This window comes from Eumetopias jubatus, unplaced genomic scaffold, assembly GCF_037043125.1.
Source record: "Eumetopias jubatus isolate StellerSeaLion01/CBP00866 unplaced genomic scaffold, mEumJub1_p1.0 scaffold_6, whole genome shotgun sequence".
Classification (NCBI taxonomy): domain Eukaryota; kingdom Metazoa; phylum Chordata; class Mammalia; order Carnivora; family Otariidae; genus Eumetopias; species Eumetopias jubatus.
Window position 1 is genome coordinate 131,504,007 of NW_028274812.1, and position 24,283 is coordinate 131,528,289.

The 24,283-nt window shown below is 38.5% G+C and overlaps 1 protein-coding gene and 1 pseudogene across 1 annotated transcript in view; one reads left to right on the forward strand and one right to left on the reverse strand.

Moving 5' to 3' along the window:
* Positions 1-19,217, reverse strand: part of LOC114212517 (uncharacterized) — a gene marked incomplete at its 5' end in the record, with an annotated part of 237,378 nt that extends 218,161 nt beyond the window's left edge. Inside the window, 3 exons of the mRNA XM_028107391.2 lie at positions 2,324-2,410; positions 18,673-18,849; positions 19,145-19,217. Of these exons, the coding sequence (XP_027963192.2) occupies positions 2,324-2,410; positions 18,673-18,849; positions 19,145-19,217 (337 nt within the window). The remainder of the gene's footprint in view (positions 1-2,323; positions 2,411-18,672; positions 18,850-19,144) is intronic.
* Positions 272-842, forward strand: LOC114212623 (large ribosomal subunit protein uL6 pseudogene; annotated as a pseudogene).
* Positions 19,218-24,283: the final 5,066 nt, after the last annotated feature.

Genomic DNA, 24,283 nt, shown 5'->3' on the forward strand with positions numbered 1-24,283 from the left:
TTAACATTGAACGTTATCTAACTGATATCCCTTTATAGTTAACCTCCAAGAAGCACAAAGTAAGAGTAAGCGATTAATTATAGTTATAATACTGTCCTCGATTTCTTGTACATTTACTTCTTTGTATAGGCATTCTCAAATCCCTCTTTCATCTATATTTGAACTTTGCTTTGACCATATGCATTTACATTTCTATTATAAGCTGTCTCCAACTATTTTGGAAGCAAGTAGAGGACAAATTATAAACAGCTTTGCCACACCTACTGTGAGAATGGAGACCATTCTCAGCGATCAGACTGTCAACATTCTGAAAGTGTCAACATCACTCTGAAGGGACACTGTTATGGTGAAGGGCCCCAGAGGAACCCTGAAAAGAGACTCCAAGCACATCAATGTAGAACTCAGTCTCCTTGGAAAGAAATAGAAGAGGCTCTGAGCTGACAAGTGATAGGGAACAGCAAAGAACTGGCTACTGTCCACACTGTCTGTAGTCATGTACAGAACAGGGTCAAGGGCGTGACACTGGGCTTCCGTTACAGGATGAGGTCTGCGAAAGCTTACGTCACCACCAACGTTGTCATTCAGGAGAATGGTTCTCTTGTTGAAATCTGAAATTTCTTGGGTGAAAAATACATCCCCGGGGTTTGGATGAGACCAGGTGTTGCTTGTTCAGTAACTCAAGAAAGATGAGTTAATTTTTGAAGGAAATGACACTGAACTGGGATCACACTCAGCTGCTTTGATTCAGTAAAGCCACCACAGTTCAAAACAAGGATGACAGAAAATTTGGAGATGGTATCTATGCTCCTGAAAAAGGACCAGTCTGGCAGGCTGATGAATAAGATCTAAGTTGCCCAGCTACAGAAACAGAAAGATGCTGGATGATTTTTCAGACTTAGTTGTGGTCTTTTAAAGATGCAATAAAAGCTGTATTGATTTGAGAAAAAAAATTATAAACAAATAAAAAACAAATAAATATGAGAACAAAGCTGAACTAGGGTGAAGATAGATGGGGCAAACACACAAAATGCTGTGCGTTGCACCTTTGCTCAGGCGGCCCCTCCCAGGCCTGTTATGTCCCTGCATGGTCTTCAGCTCTGTGCCACAGAGGATGTGGAAGGCGATCTTGTGTTCATTGGCACTGTCTATTTCCCTAGATGAAATAGGCTTGAATAGCCGGCAAAAAGAAAAAGAAATGATTACTAACTGCAGGCTTAAAACTTGATATAAAGACAGCTGCCTGCTCTGAAACACAGGACCCAAAGTGAACCCCAGGCATTGGGCGATCACTGCTGACTAGGGAAGAGTGGCCCACAATATTTTGGGTCACTTGCCTGTCCATGTTTACAGCCATTCCTCATCATATATCATTGAGCATCTTATTAAGCCAACTTTAGTCCTTACCTTACAAAAACTCCATCAAACACAACTATATATTGTGATCTCCAAGGATTTAAAACAGATTTCAAGAAGAATCCAATTGATACTCCTCTCCAGAATGCATTGGGATTATTTTTCATCCCCCAAGTGTGTTGGGCAAATAAAAGGTTGAGATTTTTCCAGTTTTCAATTCACCTTGATTTGAGTTACTGGTAAAAACTGCCCTGAGAGTAAGTTCTTGCCTTATCTTGTACATACGTATTTTGATGATATCCGTGGATTCTGTGTCATCTAAAAAGAGGTGTAGTTATTGAAAACTGTCTTTTAAAATAATTTTTGCACCGTGCTTGAGCCCCCCTATCTGTGAGGATTTACCTCATCTTTCCCTAAAAAGTTCAGATTCAGTGACTGGTGCCCAGTGTGAGATGTCATCTTCTGAATTGTTATTTTACAACTGCAACAGACTCAAGGTTATAGAAGAAGAAATCATCAGACCACTGCACCTTTGTGGTTCAGAACCCAGGCAGAGGTGCCCGGCCTCCAATGAAAGGAATCAGTAGTCACCATGCATAGAATCTTCTTACGCTAGATGAATTTTGCAATTCATCAAAGAATGCTCATTTTAATCTCAAAGAGCAGAGATGGCATTTGTGAAGTGATGATGCTCCTCATACGCATAACACGGGCCTTATAATGACACCAAACCGCTTCCGGCGGCAGTGTCAAATGAAAGCAAATTCCTGCTTCTTCTCTCTGACCAGCTGGCTGTCCTTGATCAAAAATTACCTTCGCTGCCCATCATGTTGTTAGTGGTTAAAACTTACCATTTAAATTGTAAGCTGCAAAATCTAAACGGAACTGCATGTGTGATCTTTGTCACCTCATTTTCATGAATGGAAAAGAATATTCTGACACAAAAATTACATACTTAATTCTAGCTCACCCTCTCTGCTGACCTCCATCCCACACTGCCTTGGGTTGATTTCCTCATCCATCAGTGGGTCAAAGTAATTTCTGCTGTATTCATTTCCTGTGGAAAGTACATGAAGTAAGGGTCAGTGATTATTAGAAGCACATGAACCAAAATGTTAATTTTGAAATCGACACCAGCACAGAAGGGCCATTTTAGCTACTTTATAAGCTTAATTTTTGTACAAGTCCTTCCAGGCCTCCCTTTTTTTGTAATTATCATCTTGCAAAAGGTCAGAAAAGGTAATTCAAGAAACGAGTTCATGCTATCTTTCGGTTGCTAAAAAATTAATGAGAATATGATCAAATGTAGACTTTAGAATAACAATAAAAAAATGTAAGCAAAATTATGTTTAGGATATACTCAAAGAAACGGACACTGTTGGGTTATAATGATGTTTAGGGTTCACTGATCATTCTGTTTACCCACGTGTATATCCATTCCCCAAGTCTACCGTGTTGTTGTTTCCAGAATTCTGTCATCGATTTCGTAGTGTCTTAATTATGAGAAACTGTAGCAAAATTTCCATGTCGACAGTTGAATAAAAAGAAAGAGAGAGAAAGTGAAAAGAAAGAGAGAGAAAGAAGAGAGGGAAGGAGGGAAGGAAGGATGAAAAGAAGGAAGGAAGGGAGGGAGGGAGGGAGGGAGGGAGGGAGGGTAAAGGAGGGCAGGAGATAAAGAGAGAAAAAGAAAAGAAAGTAAGAGGTCTTTTTTGCTCTGTCAACTTAAGTTACATGAAGGGAAGGTACAAATGATCTAGTCAGAAATTTTATTCAATACACATCAACAATCTCAACAAACAATCCCAAAATCCTCACTTTATATTTCTCACTTACTTTTGTCCTTGTCTCGATAATCAAACTGTAGCATCAAATAAGACTTTGTAATAGAGAAAAGGGTCTGTTATCAATTTTCCAAATCTAGTTTCATACTTCCTGCAGACTGAAATGTATATGTCTGTTGCTAGCAATTTGCATTCAGTAAAATATAACCTACACTGACTATAATTCAAGTTGCCTCAAACACTGCGAAAGAAATAAAGCATCGTCGACCGAAAACAACAGTAAGGTTGCAAGTATTGTTCACAAGAAAGGGTTAACAAATACCAGGTATACGGTGATCCTCCATTGCATATTTGATTTAGGATCAAAAATAATCCAAACAGCAGCTCCTTTTCCAAGACTAAATGGAATTTTGATATGAACCGAGGTTTAATTTATATTTCTGGACTGGCACATTTTCATTGTCAGTCTCTGTTCTATCAACGTAGTAAGTGCAAGAACTGAAAATCTGCTTTTCCTTGAGGTCTCAATAAAGAAAAAAATAAATGAGTTTCATTTTTGTTACCTTATCTGTCAACAACTACTAGGCTGGTATGAATCTTGGCAGTCTGTAATCAAAGTCTTATGCACTGCAATAACACAGTCATTCTACCTCATTCATGTAATTGTTTTTGGTTTTTTTTCCCCTCTACCACAAAGCACTGTGGTACCCGAAGCACACTCTTCCATATGATAGCAAAATAATTCGCCTCTATTAAAGCAAAAGTGACAGTGTATTTCTATTTTTTTAATAAAGATTTTTATTTATTTGAGAGAGAGAGAATGAGAGATAGAGAGCACAAGAGGGAAGAGGGTCAGAGGGAGAAGCAGACTCCCTGCTGAGCAGGAAGCCTGATGTGGGACTCCATCCCGGGACTCCAGGATCATGACCTGAGCCGGAGGCAGTCGCTTAACCAACTGAGCCACCCAGGCGCCCGATAGTGTATTTCTAATTATTATCACGTACCCACAGGAGTCTACCATGGGGACCCAGATCCTGCAATCACCCCCATTCCAGTACAAGACTCGATTCTTTGTCTACTGAAACGACTTTGTAAATAATACCAACTTAATCAAGACCTTGAAGAAAGAAACGGAGCGCAGTCGTTTTTAACCAAAAGTCTGGAGTTTATCTGGTCTGTAAGTTCTCAAACCCTCTTCATCCCCGCTCTCAGTTCAAAAAGGAGGGTCCCGCCCAGGGGCGCAAGAAGGAAGCCTGTGCGCAGGAAGCCTCCAGACCCCCAAGTCTCCCCTTGGGGGCCGGGTGCTTCTGCACGCAACTAGGACATGGGCCCCTCGAAGGTCTACGCATGGTTTTTCAACATCTAGGCAAATCGCGCCTCCCACATTCAGGCTGGGTTGAGGCACACATGGAAATTATAAATGCCACTCCTCGAGTGATTTCTGTTGTGCTTCGCGTTCTGGGATACGGCAAATAGCATTTTACAGGTAAAGGCTTATGAGGAATCTTTACAAAGAGGCAATCCACGGATTCCCTTTAAGCATCCCCGAATTCTACATTATATCATATCATATCATATATTATATATTATTTTCATATATATTGTATAATTCATATATTTTATATAATTCATTTATTTTTACAATTTATACATTTTCCACTATATTTCACATTATGTTGTGCATTACACTTGTTTATTGTCTGTCTGCCCCCTACAAAAAAAATTTAAAACTAAAACAAAAATTTTTTTTAAACTAACCTAAAAGTGCTCCATGAGGACAATGACATCATCTCTTTGTTCACTGCAACACCCTCAGTGGCTAGAAGCGTGCCTGGCACGCAGAGGTACTCATAAATCTGAATTCATTTGTTAAATAAACCTCTCTTGGGAACCTACGTCAATACCCAAATTCTTCCCTTGTCCAGATGTTCTATCTTGATTAAATGAGCAACTTTTTTTCCACCCTTTATTCATCTCTTCCTTTCTATTCCCCATCTCGTCTATATTTTCCTTCAAGACCCCTTCCCTTTGCTTTTGTAACCGAGTGCTTTCTAGGAACCAAACATTGTGTCTGGATTTTAAAAACAAACAAACAAAACCCTGTGGCCCTGTCTTCAGAGCACAGTGAGCTCCGAGAACAAGGAAGAGAGACATGGACAGTCTGGTAAGATTTTATATTGTGGTAAAGGATGGAGATCTGTTTGGGCACAGAGCAGGAGCATCCAGCCCATACTGGATGGAGACTTCAGAGAAGTCTCTCTGGAGAAACTGCTATCTGAAGTAAATTTTTGAAACTTCCTCACAAGTCCCAGAATTGAGTTCAACTCATGTTTTTTTTTTTGTTTTTTAAGGTTTTATTTATTTATTTGAGAGAGCAACAGAGGACCAGAGGGGACGGAGAAGGACTAGCAGACTGTGTCCTGAGTTCGGAGCCAGAGGTGGGGCTCAATCTCACAACCCTGAGATCATGATCTGAGCCAAAATCAAGAGTCAGATGCTTAACTGACTGAGGCACCCAGGGGCCCTTAACTCATGTTTTTGTTCAAATTATTATTAAGTTGTTTTACAGTGTCACTTTATGCTGTATGATGTTTCATATCTATTCATTCGACCAATATTTAGTGAGTGCCTATTATATAAATACGTCAGTAAAATAAAACACTCAAAATTCCTTCCCTTCACAGAGCTTACATTCTGGGAATGGAAAAGCAAATGAGTATATGGGCGCTGGGTGGCTCAGTCGGTTAAGCGTCTGCCTTTGGCTCAGGTCATGATCTCAGGGTCCTGGGATCGAGTCCCCCTGTGGGGCTCCCTGCTCAGCGGGGAGCCTGCTTCTCCCTCTGCCTCTGCCACTTCCCCTGCTTGTGCTTGTTCTCTATCAAATATATAAATCAAATCTTTAAAAAAAAAAGCAAATGAAAATGTATACTTTACAGTTTTTTGATAGTGACTAGTGACATAGGAAAAAATCAGAGCCAGATAAGGATGATTATGCCCCCCGCAAGGAGGAGTAGGGGACACATCACTTGCATAGGCCTTTATTTCAAAGTAAGAATGAAAACTCGGGATTAAATCACTATACTCTCAAGACTCTGGAGATAGGGAATCCATAATGTTTATAGTAATTATAATTACTTATAATTTATATGTAATTTATAATTATATGTAATTTATTTATAAGTAATTATAATACTTATAATCTATTATTTGTAACTTATTACAATTTTGCCAATTTCTTGCTATAACATAAATCAGCCTATGAGTCAGATAAGAACCTACTCTTAAATATCAAAACGATTCCTCCTTTTCATTGGTATATCTTGCCTTGATAAATCAATAACCTAAATACAGTAAGCAGAGTTTAAGACAATGAAATACATGGAGCTTATTATAAATTTGGAAACAGCAGACTTCATCTTAACATTAGCTCCTCTGCTCGTATTTCATTGGATAGTGTCATGATTTAATAGAGAAGGGTGGTTTCAGAATAAGGTGTCTATTACCAGAAGGTAGGTTACCAATAGGATAAATTTCTGAAAGTGCCCTGATCATTCCGAATATGCTTTTGGATATATCTACAGTCATCTCTCAGGAAAATTAATAGACCCACTGAGAAATTCAAAGTAGGGCGTTTAGCAATGTACATACAACAGATTTTAATTTGGCTGATATTTAACTGTTTGTTATAGTCAGATGAATAACCTGAGAATTGCATTTGCAAATATATATACATTAAAGTATGGCTCTCCACTGAAGCAACTGGGTGCAATACATAAATTAATAAATCAATACACTGGTCTTGTCTGCACTCTAGATAGTCTATTTTTGTTTTCAACCTCCTAGAATTAGCTGTTCGATGTTTAGAATCGGCCTCAGCTAATGCTTTGCTCGTGCTGCTTTTTACTGATCTGGGGGAGGAAAGCACATGTACTCGCCTCTGCCCTTCCACACGTATCAGGTTCATTTAACTCAGAACAGCACAGAATGTAATCAGGGCTTTTACTTAAATTACACCGTACGTGAACTTTGGTCAGGAAATCCTCCAGTGTGCACCCATGCAGTTCCTTGGGGGCTGTAAGAGCGAGAATGAAATTGCCCACCAGAGGAAGGTTAGTGTGAATCATGGAAGTGTCTTGGCTCAACGAGGCAATCACTTCCTTTCAGATCAGCTAGGTTAGTTCCAGAGGAAGAAAATCTGAATGCGTCTGTCTGTTCCTTGGGAGGTTTTTATGGACTCCATTCTTGTTCTTTTCCTGTGAATCTACCTGCTTCCGCTCAGCCTTTTATCACCAATCATCATGTTTTCTGTAATATACTGTAAGTTAAATAAGTTAAATTAACACAAAACTTGCATGTAAACTAACTAACTAAACAATTTACATTCTATGAGTCTAGCTATGCACCAACATTTTACAAACTAGAATGTTCTCCTGAACGGTATTCCTCTTAAAGGCATGAAGCCTCCATAACTATAATTAAATACGAGTCCCATGAACTTTATGAATAAATTTGAGAAAACTTCCTATTTTCCCCTCTTTGAAAATCCAATATGAAGAACTCAGGTTTAAATGTCCATAAGGCCAGATGTATGAAACATAAACGTGGAAATCAGGGGCTGTACTAGAATATAGCAAGAGGAGACTATGTCAGACTCAAACATGTTCTACCATACTAAATCAATCCAAATACTATTTTATAAAGTTGATTTACAAACATACTCTAAATTAAAGGCAACCAAAGACACGAGAATACTTCTTACTATGATAAAGAATAGTTATCTTAAACCGAAGTCTTCATTATACTAAATACCTAAATAGAACAAAAAGAAAACCTAATGACAAAAACCCAAAGTATGACTCAACTGTTCACTATCAATATTATTATTCAACATTCTCCTAGAAATCTTGGCCAAAAATGGGGGGGGGGGGGAGAATGAGCTAAAATTATTGAAAATAATTATATTTTGTATAATTATTATTTGAAGATAATATGCTTCCCTACTATGAAAACATGAGATTTAACCAAAAAACTTTTAGAACAAAGAAGAAATTATTGGCGTAATTGCTTGAAAATAACAAGATAATCATTAAGAATCATTAACTTTTTGGGGCACCTGGGTGGTTCAGTAGGTTAGGTATCTGCCTTCGGCTCAGGTCATGATCTCAGGGTCCTGGGATAGAGCCCCGTGTCCGGCTCCCAGCTCAACAGGGGGTCTGCTTCTCCCTCTGCCCCTCCCCCCGTTTGTGCTTTCTCTCTAATAAATACATAAATCTTAAAAAAAATCATTACCTTTTCTAAATACAAACAATAGCCACTTAGAAGATAATGAGTATAGAAAACCCACACGGGGAAGAATGAAGGGGAGTAAGTCAGAGGGGGAGACGAACCATGAGAGATGATGGACTCTGAAAAACAAACTGAGGGTTCTAGAGGGGAGGGGGGTGGGGGATGGGTTAGCCTGGTGAATAGTATTAAAGAGGGCACATTCTGCGTGGAGCACTGGGTGTTAGGCACAAACAATGAATCATGGAACACTACATCAAAAACTAATTATGTAATGTATGGTGATTAACATTACAATAAAAAAATTATTTAAAAAAAAAGAAAACCCACAGCCATAAAAAAGCTCCAGACAGCTCTCAAAAATTAATTTATTTATTGGACTTTTCATAGGAATCCATAGGTGGTCTTCCAGAATATTCATCTTATTCAGAAATCCAAACTAAAAGACGTGGATGTTTTCAACAACAGGGTTAAAAACAGCAAACGGACACCAGTTCCTTTTTCTTCTTTATAGAAAGGCTAACCTGTGACAATTGCTTGGTTGTGGACACTATATCCCAGAGCTGGTGCCCTGCTGGACAACTTAGCTTTCTCCACTGCTTATTCTCACTTCCTTTCCAAATCTTGTGGGTATCTGAGATATCAGTGATTTGAAAATCTAAATAGGGTAACAATTGAAGTTTGCTAACAAGTACTAATTAATTGAGCCATATTCTTTCTTCCCCTAAGGCCCTCCCTCGTGGTAAATTACAGGCATCTTAACTTTCAAACCACTGGAGTGTTGTTGAGTGTATAACTGCTGCAACGCTTTATCCCCTGCACCCCAAGGCACTGAGGCATCATGGGCTCCCCTGGACCTCAAATCCTCAGAGTTAAAGTATGTCCCTAAGGAGCTAACTTCTAAACAGGAAGATCTTTCCATTACTTAAGTAATGGTAATAATTCAAAGGTTAGGTATAAATATATTATTTTTTTACACATGTTTAAAAGTCCTTCCAAAAATATCAAAGTAGGTTTCCTTTTTTTTCTAGTTTGAAGCCTGGCAATCTCATTCTACCTGGAAATCAATCAACATATGTCGTGTATAATATCGCCTGTCAAATTAGGATGTACCTAAAATTAGACATCAGTCACCCTCTAAATCTTTTTGATTGTGCCTTCATTCATTTAACAACACATCTTCCTCCTAGATCTGAGATTACTTGTATAAATGCACTGTATTTAAGTCTTCATTCTGGTAGTAATGTTTTCATAACACTACAACACACTTTAATATGGAAGCAATCAATATCATGGATTATTAGATTTCATTTAAACAATCTTAATTAATAATCCTTTCTCTAAAAAATCTGGTAATTTATAGACATCTATGCTTATCTCATAAAGCAATGGTTCAAGACTTCTCTTGGGTTTTTTTATAAGGTTTTTGGTCAATTAATCTGATGAAGACTAAGGAAAATCATATTTTCTGTAAAATTATTTTTAATAGAAAACAAAAATGATCTGAAGGAAACTCTAAATGGAATTATTTGGAGATTAAGGACTGGTTTATACTAAAAGCATAAAATACAAGGTCATGAAAAACTTTTCAAGTAAAATTGTTCTTAAAATGGAAATGCAACTATTGAACTCTGGTCAACATGATGACTGGCAAAGCTTGAAATTTATATGATGTTTCATTGATATAGTGTAACTTCTTATTCTGGTAGAAAAATACGTCTTTCAAAATTTCACCAGGGGCACCTGGGTGGCTCAGTTGGTCAAGCATTCGACTCTTGATTTTGGCTCAGGTCTTGATCTCAAAGTAGTGAGATCAAGCCCCGTGTCGGGCTCCAGGCTCAGTGCAGAGTCGGCTTGAGATTCTCTCTCTCTCTCCCTCTCCTCCTCATACTCTTTCTCTCTCTCTCTCCCTCACTCAAAATAAATAAATAAATCTTTAAAAAAATTTAAAAATAAAATTTCACCAAATATTTCAGGAGATGTAGGTAAACAATTCAGTAACATGTCCAACTGCTAACACACTGCATTGTTAATGTATCAGGAAACATTGTTCTCTCAGTTCTTTTACTATGTAGCTGTTTACAGTAGGAAAATAATTGGACTTCTGTAATATCAGCTTATGTACTATCCAGTCTAGCATTTTTATGATTCTAAGATTCTTATCCATACTTTTCACCATCATATAGATTCCTGTGCTCACATTTTTATTTTAAAGCTATATGAATTTCACTGGCATATAAATAAATCCAGTGAACTGGAGTAACAAGGCAATATCTTCCAATGTTAAAATCATTCTTAAAAAATTCTTATTCCAACCAACTACGTATGACAGATTTTATAAAATATTATTTTACAAACAAATTCATCCACTGGGATTTTGCTAACATCAACTTGAAGAGAATATAGAAAATAATTGTGCTTAATGGCTGGGAAAGTGTTACCCATGGTTTCAATTTTAACATGAACAAGTAGGAAAAGACAACATAAATAAACATTCTGCTAATTTCCTGAGCGAATCTGTCTGATTAACTGGAAATAGGCAGTTCCTTCTGAGAAGACAATAAATTAAACTTTTCTTATTCTATTGAAATTCTTGAAACTCAAACATCTGATTAAAACGCTCTTTCCCCAACTGGACAAACATTGTTCTAGAACTCTGTTACTCCATTAAAAAAAAAAAAAAAAAAACTACAGGAAAGTAATCTTAAGTTGATTTGTGTTGATTTGTATAAACTGATCAAATATTTCATCTTTCTTATATCTCTATAAAATATTTCCTATTTCAGAAGGAAGGATGTTTTCCTGAGTGCTTATTTTTAGCCTTTGAAGTCAATAAAAGAAATTCAAATCACTTAGGAGCCAAATGGTGTCTACAGACACAAATCCAGGTCAGTTCAATAAACCTAACAGCAAATGATTTTCCTGTATATTTCCTTAATCTTAAAAACAGTGGAAATGTCTCAAAGCAAAAAATATATATATTTTTTAAATGTTCTATAAATTTCATATAACACCTGTTTCCCATCTTAAGGGAAAAATAGCTCTAAGTGTGAGCGATCTAAACAGTTTTATACAATATCACCTCTAAAATAATCTAGGTTATGAGGGCGCCTGGGTGGCTCAGTTGGTTAAGTGTCCAGCTCTTGATTTCCACTCAAATCATGATCTCAAGGTCCTAAGATCGAGCCCTCAATTGGGCTCCCTCTGAGCATGGAGCCTACTCGATATTCTTTCTCTCTCCCTCTACGCCACCCCCCGGCTCACACATGCACATGTACATGCCCTCTCGCTAAAATACAAATAAAATAAAATAAAATAAAATATAAAATAAAATAATAAAATAATCCAGGCTACGTGCAGTATTGGGAAAACAATTCTCATCATATATCTGCTCAATTTGAATTATGCACATAACACGTGTACTTATACGTTATTTTTTTAAAATTTTTTACATAAATGTCTTTTTAATGGCCACGCCAATCTGAAATTAGACTGAAGGTCATATTTATAACCTTAATCCAGGATTTTTTCAGTGTAGGCACAACTATTATGGATCTCCTACCTTTATTTCAAACTACCCCTCATTTCTTCTGGAAGGATCTAAGGCCTTAGATCACATATGCTCAAACTAATTCCCCTCAGTGTCTTTGGAACATCAACCATTTTCTTTCTCCACTGCTCAGACTTCTGCTTGGCTACTGCCAATGTAAAGGTTTTTATGCTAACAAAGGTGCTCTTCAAACCATATTTATCATGAGATCAATGGTGGCAACTCTATTCCATGAAGTCACAGGAAAACCACTTCCTCTCCATTCCAGAACTGCTGCTGGGGCCACTTCAAGTGACTACTGTTGCCTCCAATACTAATTTCTGCTAGTACCCATTATAGTCATGTCATGTCGTAACGTCTTCTCTGGTTCTGCTCAAACCTTGGATTCACACCCATATCCATCCCACGTCTCACTGACAATGTCAAGTAAAGGGATATACATCGTCTTTGCCCACATGATATTCCTCCACATCATACAAATCAGCAGGTAGAGCCACTGAGGTCCCCAACAACTGACAGAGATCTTAGTTTTTATTCCAAGCCCCTCTCCCAAAAACCCAGGAATAAATGCCTGGGGATTAGATCATGGGACAATATGATTGGCAAACACTCTACTGTGATAAAATTACCCTTCTTCCCTGGCCTTGAGCTATTGGCATGACATCAAGCTTGTGTGCCTGTCTGGCTCTTTCCTTGGAATTAACCCTTTCCTAGGGGTCATCTTACTTTTTTCTTAAATGGAAATGCAACAAATGAGTCAGTCAAATGGTAGCTGAAAAGAACTTAGCAAAGTTTGAATTTAAGATGGAATTTCATTGATATAGCATAACTCCTTAATCTGATGGCAAGAAAGTATTTTTTTTAATTTTCACCCAATATTTTTTTTAATTTATTTATTTGACAGAGAGAGACAACAGCAAGAGAGGGAACACAAGCAGGGGGAGTGGGAGAGGGAGAAGCAGGCCTCCCGCCGAGCAGAGAGCCCGATGCGGGGCTTGATCCCGGGACCCCGGGATCATGACCTGAGCTGAAGGCAGATGCCTAATGACTGAGCCACCCAGGTGCCCCAATTTTCACCCAATATTTAAAAGAAACTAGGTTTAAAAAAAAATTTCTGTCCAACTGCTAAGATATTGACCACATCACTGACATATCAGAAAGCCTAAACTTATATATCAGTTTTTTTCACTAAAAGTCTATATTCATTTTAGGCTCCTTTAAACCACAAATCCTCATACACGCTCAGTCTGAGACTAAACATACTTGAATCAACGGAACTAGGATCCCCCCCCCACACACACACACACACACATGCACGCATGCGCGTGCGCTTGTGCACACACACATAATTTCCTATTTTAATCCATACTTCTAGAATCACCCAATTTAAGAAAAGCTATTTGTATATATAAATATATAAAAATTTTATATCTTTATATCATAAAGATATAAAATTCCTTTATGAAAAATATTGCTTTTTTGAGAGTACCAGATTAATCTGGATTAATTAATTATAATCTCATTGTGACTTTGTGGATGTAATATGTTGGATGAAAACAGAGAGTTTCCATATCTTCTCACTCACTTTTGTATCTCCCCTATGTAGTATAGTGCTTGACAAATGGAAAATGTTCAATTAATATGCTTTTCAGTAAATGAGGAGGAGGAAATGGAGAAATACATATGCATTTTTTTATTTTATATATATAACTCTTAAGCAAAATATTGTATAAATCATTTTATATCCAACTAATCACACATAGACCAATTCTATCTTTAAGTTGTCCTGATGTTATTAACCTAGGATATGATCAGTAAATCATCAAAGACGTAGGATCTGTAAAGGACAGTTATATTTTTGTTTGGTTGATTTGTGTTGGCTGTCTTGCATCCGTTTCCCCTCCCTACAAGCAGCCTGATTTCCTAGTTCCCAGTGTGTATCATCTTGATGGTCCAGTAACTCCAGATTCCTGTCTCCAACTACAGAAGCCAGGGAGGGTGAACAGAACATACTTGTCCTGCTGTGATAAAACCAGGAGGCAAGCAAGTAACCTGAGCATGGCCAACCCAACGCTCTCCCCTAGGACTTAGAGTAAGTGCAGCAAGGATGGAAAGAACACTAGAAATAACCTCCATGAAAGGCAGGAATTAAAAGGAAAGAACTTCTCTTCTAAAGCCTTTCCATAGCTCCTTCTCACACCTGTCCCACATTTTATTTTACTGCCATCTAGACGTCAGGCATTCTCTACCTGTTTAGTGCCGCCATATTATATATTTAGATTATGAAATATTCCCTTTTGACCCATCCAGCCCTCAAGCCCTTGTCAGGTTCAGAACCTAAGCTGACTCCTCTTTCTTTTGAAATTCTAAGCAGTTGTAGTTTTCCGGCCCCTTTCCCTTTTCAAGTACCATAATTAAGAATTTCCCTTTCTGAGGAGGCTAATTATCATCAGGTCAGGGCATAGCTGGGAATGAGCAAAGAGGATTAGCTGGGATCAGAAAAGCAGTCTCTACACACAAAGCGTAAGTTCTGGGCAAGATGGAACAGAAGACAGGTGACCAAAAATAATCACATATATTCTTACTAATGCTTTTTTTTTTTAAAGCATCTAAAAGGGGGAAATGTATTGATATTTACTTATAGGATGATAATTTGGGCTCATTTCAATAGCACTCTAGGGGAAGATCTAATTACTCTTTTACTTAAGTAATCACATTGGCAAATAAAATATTTCCTTTTTTAAAAATATTAATAAGAAACACTGTGTTCTATGATATCTAGAAGTTTCTAAATTCATATATTTCAAATATCCTTCTTCATTCACAGACTGTGAAATTGCACATTTCATTTGCAATTGAAACCTTTTTTGGAGGCTCTCCCAAAGGCCCGCAAATAGGATGGGTTTGAGTAGAGACGCAGCAAATAATTATTTTTTAATGTTCCAGGAGAGAGATGGTATAACTCCTACCCATGTAAAGTCTGGCTGGTTTTGTCAGGATGAACTAAATCATTCCTGGATTTGCCATCTAAAGCTTCTTTTTGTTCCTTCCACTCTGCTCTACTTTTGAGTTATAAAATTTTAGCTCTCTCCATTCTCCAGGATCAGGCCAACTAACTATCACTCATGACAATTACTACCTCCCATGCCCATTCTCCTCTCTAAGATATGGGAATAAGCCCACAGTAGTAGCTGTCAACCCCAGCTGTCCATCCAAATGCCTCATGGAAGATTTGGAATATAGACCTGCCCAAGAGCAATCCCGGAGTTTATAACTGCCAAAGGATCCCTGGCTCCCCAGATAATTCTGATAGATAACCAGGGTTAAGAAACACTAGCACAGGAACCTAAATTCTAGTTTTAGGGATATGTCAGAATGCTAAATCAACATACATTTACCTAAGCAATTATACTCTCCTTATAGAAACTCATGCATACAAAACCAACACCAGGGTAGTGGGCGTTTGAAACAGGCTCTTTTTAAAATCATGGAGAAGTCACTAATTCCTGGTACATAGAAGAACTCACGCTGCCTATCTTCAGGAATACCCTCTGTATCCAGACATTTTTTAATATCATAGAAATGATGTTAGGGGCGCCTGGGTGGCTCAGTCGGTGAAGCATCCTACTCTTGATTTCAGCTCAGGTCCTGATCTCAGGGTCCTCAGGTGGACCCCTGCGTGGAGCTCCCCATTCAGCAGGCAGTCTGCTTCTCTCCCTCTTCCTCTCTCTCTCCGCCCCTTCCCCAGCTCACATGTACTCTCTCTCTCAAATAAATAAACAAATTTTTAAAAAAGGAAAGAAAGTATGTTAGAAATGACAAGTACAATTGAGACTGTGTTGGGAATATCATATTGTGGGTCAATATTGGTGAAGTAGCATTTTGGGGGCTGAGACGTTATAGTTCTCTAAGAGTTCCTCAAACTGTACCACGGAGATTTTCACGGCTAAACTTCCAGGTCTAATTAGCTACAATCACATTGCTCAGTACCAGCCACCAGCCACGTATGCCTATGGAGCACTTGAAATTAAGAAATTAAGATGTGTTGGCAATGTAAAATACACACAGATTTCAAAGACTTCATACCCTCCTCTAAAAGTAAAATATTTTTACATTTTTATGTTGAGCATAAAGCGAAATAATAATATTTGTAGATATTGTTTTAAATAAAGTGTATTATTAAAATTAATTCACTAGTTTCTTTTTAATTTGACCAATGTGAACTATTAGAAAATGTCCAGTTACATATGTGGCTCACATTATATTTCTATTGGGTAACACCTACCTATATTCACTTCCACCCTAACACTTATCACAAGTGTCATCCTTTCCATAGGCGCCATCTAATCCTCTCTCACCAACACCTGATCTACCTAAATGTAATTATTCTCCGTGACCTGCTTTATTCAACTTCTAAAACCAAGCCATCAAGTGGTACTCCACCTCTGAATATTCATCAAAAAACTTAAAATTCAAGGTTTCCACATAGACTTCTTATTTTCTGGGATCACAGAGAATAAGAATTCCTACTGAAAAAAAAAAAAAAACCAGAACACCTCTGTTGAATATAAATTTGTTAAAAAAAAAAAAAAAGCCTGCTCTAGCCTCCATTTGGGCTAAGGGACACACCTCTCTCCTCAGGGTCTAACAGTGAAATACCCTAGCTCCGTAAGAAAGACTAATTTCCCAGCAAGAGAACCAAAGACCTAAAAAATGTCTTTGGGCAGAAGATACCAGTTTTCCTTCAGAGTCCAGAATTGAACAAGAAGTCAGATAAATGCCAAGGAGGCCTCCTTCATGCTGCTGAGCATCTGCCACTCTACTAGCATTTTCTTTACCAGCTTGGGAGGTCGCTGATCCTGAATGTCTGCCCAGCTCTAGAGTCTTCCTTCTGAATGTGTCAGCAACCTCTCTAGATGTTATCCTGATATTCTTTCACAACGCCCCACCCCTAGATGCAGTGACATCTCCCATAAAAAAGACGGAAGCTATAGGGCAGGGGGGTGAGACTGTGTAGATCATAACGTCAAAGAAGACTTGGTTCCAATCCCTTACTCTACCATGTATTCTCTTTCTTACTTTAGTCAAGTTGAAATGTTTACTTCCTCATCCATAAAATTAGAGTAATAAAATATACTTGGTGTAGATTCTGCCGGCTGACTCCAACATACATTTGCGAAACCCTGCAATTGCAGTTGGAAACTTGATGCCCAAGTAACAACATTTTCCAGTCTCTCTCGCATATGGATGTGGCCATGGGACCAGAGTCCAGCAAGAAGGTTATAAACAGAAATGGTATATGTAACTACGTGTATGTGGCTTCTGCTTCCCTCCCAGCGCTTGGAACATGGAGGTGATATCAAGTCATCTTGGACCATGCAGATGGGAACAAGCTTAGGGTTTACAAAGCAATCAAATAGAAAGTACTAGAGCAAATATAAACCTCTGTTATTGAGGCTTTTATTGCGTTAGCTGAATATGTATCCTAATATGCTGCTCTAAGGCAGTGTGAAATGAAAGAAGATAGTGCACATAAAATGCTTAGTACAGTGACTAGCTGATAATAAGCACTCACAAATGGCAACTTTTATTATTCTTAGTGATAGCCCTACATTCTGCAACTTTTTTGCAGACTTACAGAAAAACACACACAGACACATGCAAGGAGAAATAGCCAAGCTAAACCCACTGATTAGAACGTGCATGGTACGACGTGGCATGCAGAAATTGAAAGGCTGGTAGAATTTCCCCTGAGCCTTAGGAATCAAAATTTATACAGCAAATGCTCTGTACACCATGCTAACCTACTGGGATCTGGACTGCCTGCTCTGTACAGGTGGAAATCATGATGAGGCTGCTAAGTGGGACCAGCAGAGAACACATCTGTTCCAGCTCATGCATCATTACTTCAGCCAGCTCCCTCTCAAAAAGCTATCTGGCCATTAAATTCTGATGTCTTTCGTCTTGTTCAGTGATGAAGATAAGAGCAAGGACAGCAAGTTTTAATGACTTCTTTCTTGATAGGTACAGAATAAATAATCTTTCCCTCTTGGAAGCACAGGGGCGCAAGCTTGGGAGAAGAGCTGTCTCTCTCTAGAAGAGGAGCCAGCCATCTTGTATCAACCCAAGGCTAAGTACCTACGCATTCCCCTTGCTTAGGTAGAATCCTTTCAATAGTTAACTACTGGAAATCGCCCTATAACGGAAAATGAAAGAAACAATTACTGAATGTGAATTTCTGCACGCAAATTCTAACTAGTCAGGTATGCTCCCAGCACAGGTGTCTAAACCTCTAGAGAAACTGTCCTCTTCTGAAGGCAGGGGGCATCAAGATCTAAGGCCCCAGAGTGAGGTGCAAGCATAGTTTACAAGTAAACAGGCACGTGGCATCCTATAAATGGGAGCGTCAGCATTTCGTCCCCTGTCTGCACCTGGGTGCTATGTTCTGAGATTGAACCCATTCCATTTCAGCACCCTAAGACAAGGGTGGATTCACTGCTCAGCAACCTTCACATATGAGATTATGGCCTGCATACCAATGGCAAAGCAGATCCTAAGTGTGCCCTCCGCGTTACATCCAGAGTCAGGAAGCCTGTGCAGACACACGGGAATGGAATGCCTGACGCCGACTCCAGGATGCCCAGGTTAGATCAGAAGCACAGCAACTGTCAGCAACTATGAAGATAATCAAGACTGAAGTCACACCTTTTGGTTCAGCAGAGGCCAGCAGCCCGAATTTTTGTTGGTGAGCTGCAAGGGTGTGATCAGGCATGTCATGTCTAATAACTCTCTTGTCTGAAGTCTGATGTGCTAAGAGATCTGGGCTGCTCATGTTAAAAGCTGGATTTCCAATGCCTTCCATAGCTTCTCTATCTTCTTTAACTAGAGCAAAACAAGGAGGTCAGAAGATCACGCTAAAGCAAAATATATTCCAATGACAAGCAGAAAATTCCTTCCAGTAATTCTTGTGCGGCAAGACTCAAGTGTATCATCCTCAAATGTCACCAAAACAGAATTAGGTTAAAATTAACTCTTAAAAAAAGGAATAAATGATTAAAATAATTACAAATTGCACCCTGACAAGCAAGAGCAAAATTTCGCCCACAGCCATTTGTCTGTAATTAGTTAATTAATCCTTACACAAATTATGAGCAATAACTCATCAAGCAAGGCTCACCCATCAGAAATTCAGCCGACTTGGATTTCTTCTGCTTAGTTTGCTTCAGAGCCTTCTGCTGAAACTTCTGGAGGGAAATTGTTAAATGAATAAATTAGCTAAAGAATGAAGATCATCATTTATGATCCACAACTAACACAGTATTTTAAATATGGGATGGCATTGAAATGTCATTTAATTTACATCTCTCCTAAAGGGGTCAAACACTAATTGAACAACAGAAGTGGGAGGATTAAATAAAATAGGATAAGAAAAGTTAATAACAAATGCCAAATGAAGGTCACATTAAAATACTTTGTTTTTATCATTTTTAATTAATGCAAAGGGCCCTCAACAAATTAAGAACACTAGAAAATTTGCGCTGAGAGCCTTGCAGTGCAGGATCAGCGTGTATTCGGACTAAGCTGCAATGCCATTTCATTTCGGTAAAATAGAATCTTCGTGGAGAAAACTTGCATGTGCTAAGCATTTGTTCTCGCTTGTGTCCATATTTGCTTTAAACCGTGAAGCTCCAGCATGTGAACTAATTATTTATTTAAATCTAGTCAGGGATAAAGATGATCCAAAATTTCAGTAAAAGTCAAAATAATGTGAAGTGCCAAGACTTTCAAGCTCTTATGGGACTTACAAAAATTTCATAAAATGCCACATCACGGAAAAACCAGAATTCATTACATGACTGGAAAAGCCATTTATATTAGAATGCATAATAAATGTTCAAAAATGAAAATGAATAGCCAGAAATATTATTAGAGCTCTCAGACTCTTACAAGTTCCAAATGAATACTTGATAACTGTCAGACTAAATTTTAAAAATATCTGTGGTAGAAATGCTCAAATTCGGATTACAAAATTTGGGTTAACCATAAGCCAAAAAAGCAAGAAAGATAAAGCATGGAGAAATCCACAAAGCATGATTATGTATAAAGATAACTCCACATCAGACAACTCATTAAGTTTCTGATGACTGGATTCAGAATAACAAAATGTCTTCTCTACTTTAAAATCCCTGTGTCACTGCCTTTAATAGGTTTCCTGGAGCTTCTAATATTTCCCTTTTGAGTTAAAATGTTTATCATAAACCTGACTTCTTTCAAAAAATTCTTCCATTCTTCTTATAAATACCACAAAACAATTAAATCATAATATAACAGGTTGTATAAACAGCCTTGTATCATAAAAGCACGTTAAAGATTTATGAACAAATAGGCCATGTCGCCAACCAAAATGCAGGGCCTATGTTTCTGAAAATCTCTTCTTTGAAACATAAAGTAAATAGTGTGCAATAGGTAAAAAAAAAAAATTTATTTCATACTGCTATAAATAAAATCAAGGAAAAAAGATGTACTCCAGAGAGGTGACCTATAGGGGTAAAAATCACAACCAAAAAAATAAATAAATAAATAAACTAATATTTCTTTTAAAGAAAATGCATAACAAATCTTATTGAGAAAAGTCCAGTAATTTTAAAAGCTTTTTTCTTGCTTTCAGGAATTCTGATTTTTTTTTACATCCATAGTTAAAGTTGAATGATGTACTCTGATCAATTGTTCTTTTTAACAGATAAAAACAGTACCACAACCTGATGGAAATCCTAAGATGTACAGTATTACACTCATACATTAAAATGTACGGTTCAATAACAAGAGACAATACATTGCACTAATTCACATACTTCCTCAACTTTTAATATAAAAAGATTAGGGGTGCCTGGGTGGCTCAGTTGGTTAAGCAACTGCCTTCAGCTCAGGTCATGATCCCGGGGTCCTGGGATCGAGCCCCGCATCGGGTTCCCTGCTCAGCGGGAAGCCTGTTTCTCCCTCTCACACTCCCCCCTGCTTGTGTTCCCTCTCTCGCTGTCTCTCTCTCTCTTTCAAATAAATAAATAAATAAAAATCTTTAAAAAGATTAGACTATATTCATTAAAAACTTGGTGAACTTTTAAAATTGGTCATTCACAGCTGCAGTAAATGTTCCTACATGTTATTAAGAAAGAGGTCGTGGTGTGATTGTTCTTTGCACAAACTTTATCTGAGGCAGCAGCAAACATGAGTTTTCTTGACACGGTTCAGTAATTCAGGCACTTCAACTCCTTTCAGATCCAGTTAAACATGCTTTTAAATAGATGGAGGTGGCCTATTAATAGACCTCATTTCCTTACCCAGAACTTCAAATGAAATTATGTACTTTCTCTCTAATGTTTAAAAAGGTCTCAAAGATATTTTCGCAGGTTCACATATTTAAAAGGCCGGCCAAGTCTGGCTGTACCCACCAGAGAGAAATTCTTCGAGAAGATTACCAAGTGATGGTTTGTATTTTGTGACCTCTTTTACTAGTAACACATGTTCAAGAGGAAATTGGCAGTGATTTCCCACTTCTCCACTTGGCCAATTTCTTCGCTCTTTTCTCTCTCTCCTTCACACACAGGCGCCTTTAAGGGGTGTAACCTGTGATCTCATCCACCCCTTTCCTTTGAGATTCTCTCTTTCCTGATGAGATTTTCTCTCTTCAGCTCGGGCAAGTTAATCCTTCACTCATATTTGACACCAATTCCTTCATTCCTGGCCGCGTGTTAAGTTGGCTTGTTTACGGAATTTTAATATTTCTAATAAGTTCATATTAACTTATTAAATACCTATATAGTATTTGAAAAATTAAATTAAGAAACAAAATTTAATCATCAGTATCTTCCTTCTCCCCGTTGATGTCTACTTCGTTCCAAAGAAAAGCAAAATGCTTAGAAATCTTGACTGCAACTACTCTGGAGAGACCCGATGGCTCTTTCCCTTTACATATCTATTAATTGATCTAATCTAACTCTAAATCAATTCAAAGCCAGCAGTTTCTGGTAAGACATTTATTTTACGTGTGTGCTTAAGTGGTGATAAATCAGGTCTTTTCAAAAAAATTTATTAAAGTGATCCTACTAAATATAGAAATGTAGTGTGAGAAAGAGCAAGTAATACTTTATGATTTGAACAGAGGAAAGCGAGAGAGAGAGGAAAAAAAAAATCCTGCCTGGAATTAGTAAGAACTGACAGTGTTTTGGATGATATTTTCCTTTTCGTTAAAAAGCAACAAATACCTTTTGATGCGACACGGTCAACTTGGAAAATAAAAACAAAACACTAGGATGGAGTAGCAAACATGCACTACAGCAACCTCATTTATAACCAGTGACGAGCAAAACGCACGAAGTTTTTAAAAGAATGTGATTGTTGTCAGAAGGAATGGGGTCCCCCAGCGCCGCGTTCAGCTCGGCTTGCCCTCAAAGCCATGGCCGAGGGGCCGGGCGGGCGCGGCTCGGAGCCTGGTGGGCACAGACCAGCAAGAAAGTGAATTCTGCACACTGCACAAATCATGGCTCAGTTCAGGGCAGTCAGATTGCATCTGGGATCAACCGACTGTGCTTCATGAAACCGTCAGCCCTCATTTGTGTCTAGCTGTTTTCCCAGGTCCGGCTGTAAACAAGGCCGGCTGGGGGCTGTCGGCCTCCGCTCCCGCGCGCGGGGAGACCTCACCGTCAGACCTCGCCCGGGGCCTCCGCGCGCGCGCACGTCAGGGTTCCAGCTTCCAGACAGCCCTTCCAGCGAAGGCCCGCGAGTCACAAAGCAAAGCCACTTTGGCATGACCGACTTAGGGTCTCCTTTCAGAGACATACCTTAGATTCCTACACATTCTGGCATGGCCCGTCTCGTGCATGAAACTAAATGAGGTGTTCCTAATATGAACAAGTGTTTTATTTTTGTTTTGTTTTGCTTTTTGGGTTTTTTGTTTTGTTTTGTTTTGTTTTCAGCAGACTACCTCAGCAGATTCATCCTGTTGGGGAGGAGGGGGTGGTAGTGATTGTTTTAGTTGTTTCACTGCTCTGGGGCTTTGCTTGGATCAGCCAAAAAAAAAAAAAATGGCTAGAAATACTGTCAGTCTGGTCCACCTCCAGGAACCTAATCATGCCTGAATTGCTCAGAGGAGTGTAATGATGGTAAACAGGAACAGGTATGTTGGCTTCTGTTCTCCTCCACGTTGGCCCTCGCACTGCCTTTATAATAAAGCAAAAGACTGTTTTGAAGGAACATCATCTCAATAATAAAAGGCAGGGGGTGTTATTGAAGCCGTTTTCCTTGGCAAGTGGCATAAAGGTAATATTTAGTATTCACCTCATTGAATTCTCCTAGCCAGCTGGTCTGTCCCTGTTAAGACTTTCATTTATGCAGCTTGAGCTGGAACCCTTTTTGTTCCCCCAGTCTATTACTTTGTCTATTTAAGGGATAACAGCCAAAGTGAAACAGCTTGCAATTTGCACCTGTCTGCTCTAAGCATTCCATGTTAGATTATATGGAGAACAAACTCTTCATTGCTAATGAGACCAAGACCCGGTGGGGCTGAATGCAGTTTTGTTGGGGGGCTCATAGAATATTTTAGTGGGGTTTTCCCCGCTTTCCTAAATAATCTGATCGGGACCTCCCTATTCTGGTTTTGAATTCCTACAGAAAAAAATTCCATTCAAAAAAAATGTAGTTGAGGTTGTGTATTTTTTTTAAGATTTTATTTATTTATTTTGAGAGAGAGAGAGAATAGGAGCAGGGGGAGGGGCAGAGGCAGAAGGAGAAGCAGACTCCCCACTGAGCAAGGACACCCCCCCCCCCAATGCAGGGCTTGATCCCAGGACCAAGAGATCGTGACCTGAGCAGAAGGCAGATCTTAACCAACTGAGCCACCCAGGTGCTCCAAAGTTGTGTATTCTTTAAAGAAAAATTTAAATGTCGTGTATCTAACTAAGAATTGAACCAACATTCAGTCTGAGTTGCCTCAGATGAGAAAGAAAAAAATTAAATGCTAGGTTATTTCCAAGTTGTCATAAGCACAAAATACCTAGAGAGACCTTTAATTTGTATAAGTGGCCATGAAAAAAACAGTTGATAAAAAATTTTTGGCTGTGACAGAAACAGGACTAGTTTTTGAAATAGTATCAATTGCCAGAAAGTGAACCAGTGTTCTCTGCTTATATTACCTTTGAATATGTAATTGACTGGATGGAAAATAAAAATTCAAGTGGCTGAGTTCAAAATCACACATAGAGAGATGTATATGTGATATCATCATGTGACTCACAGAGTACATTCTCCACAAATACAAAAG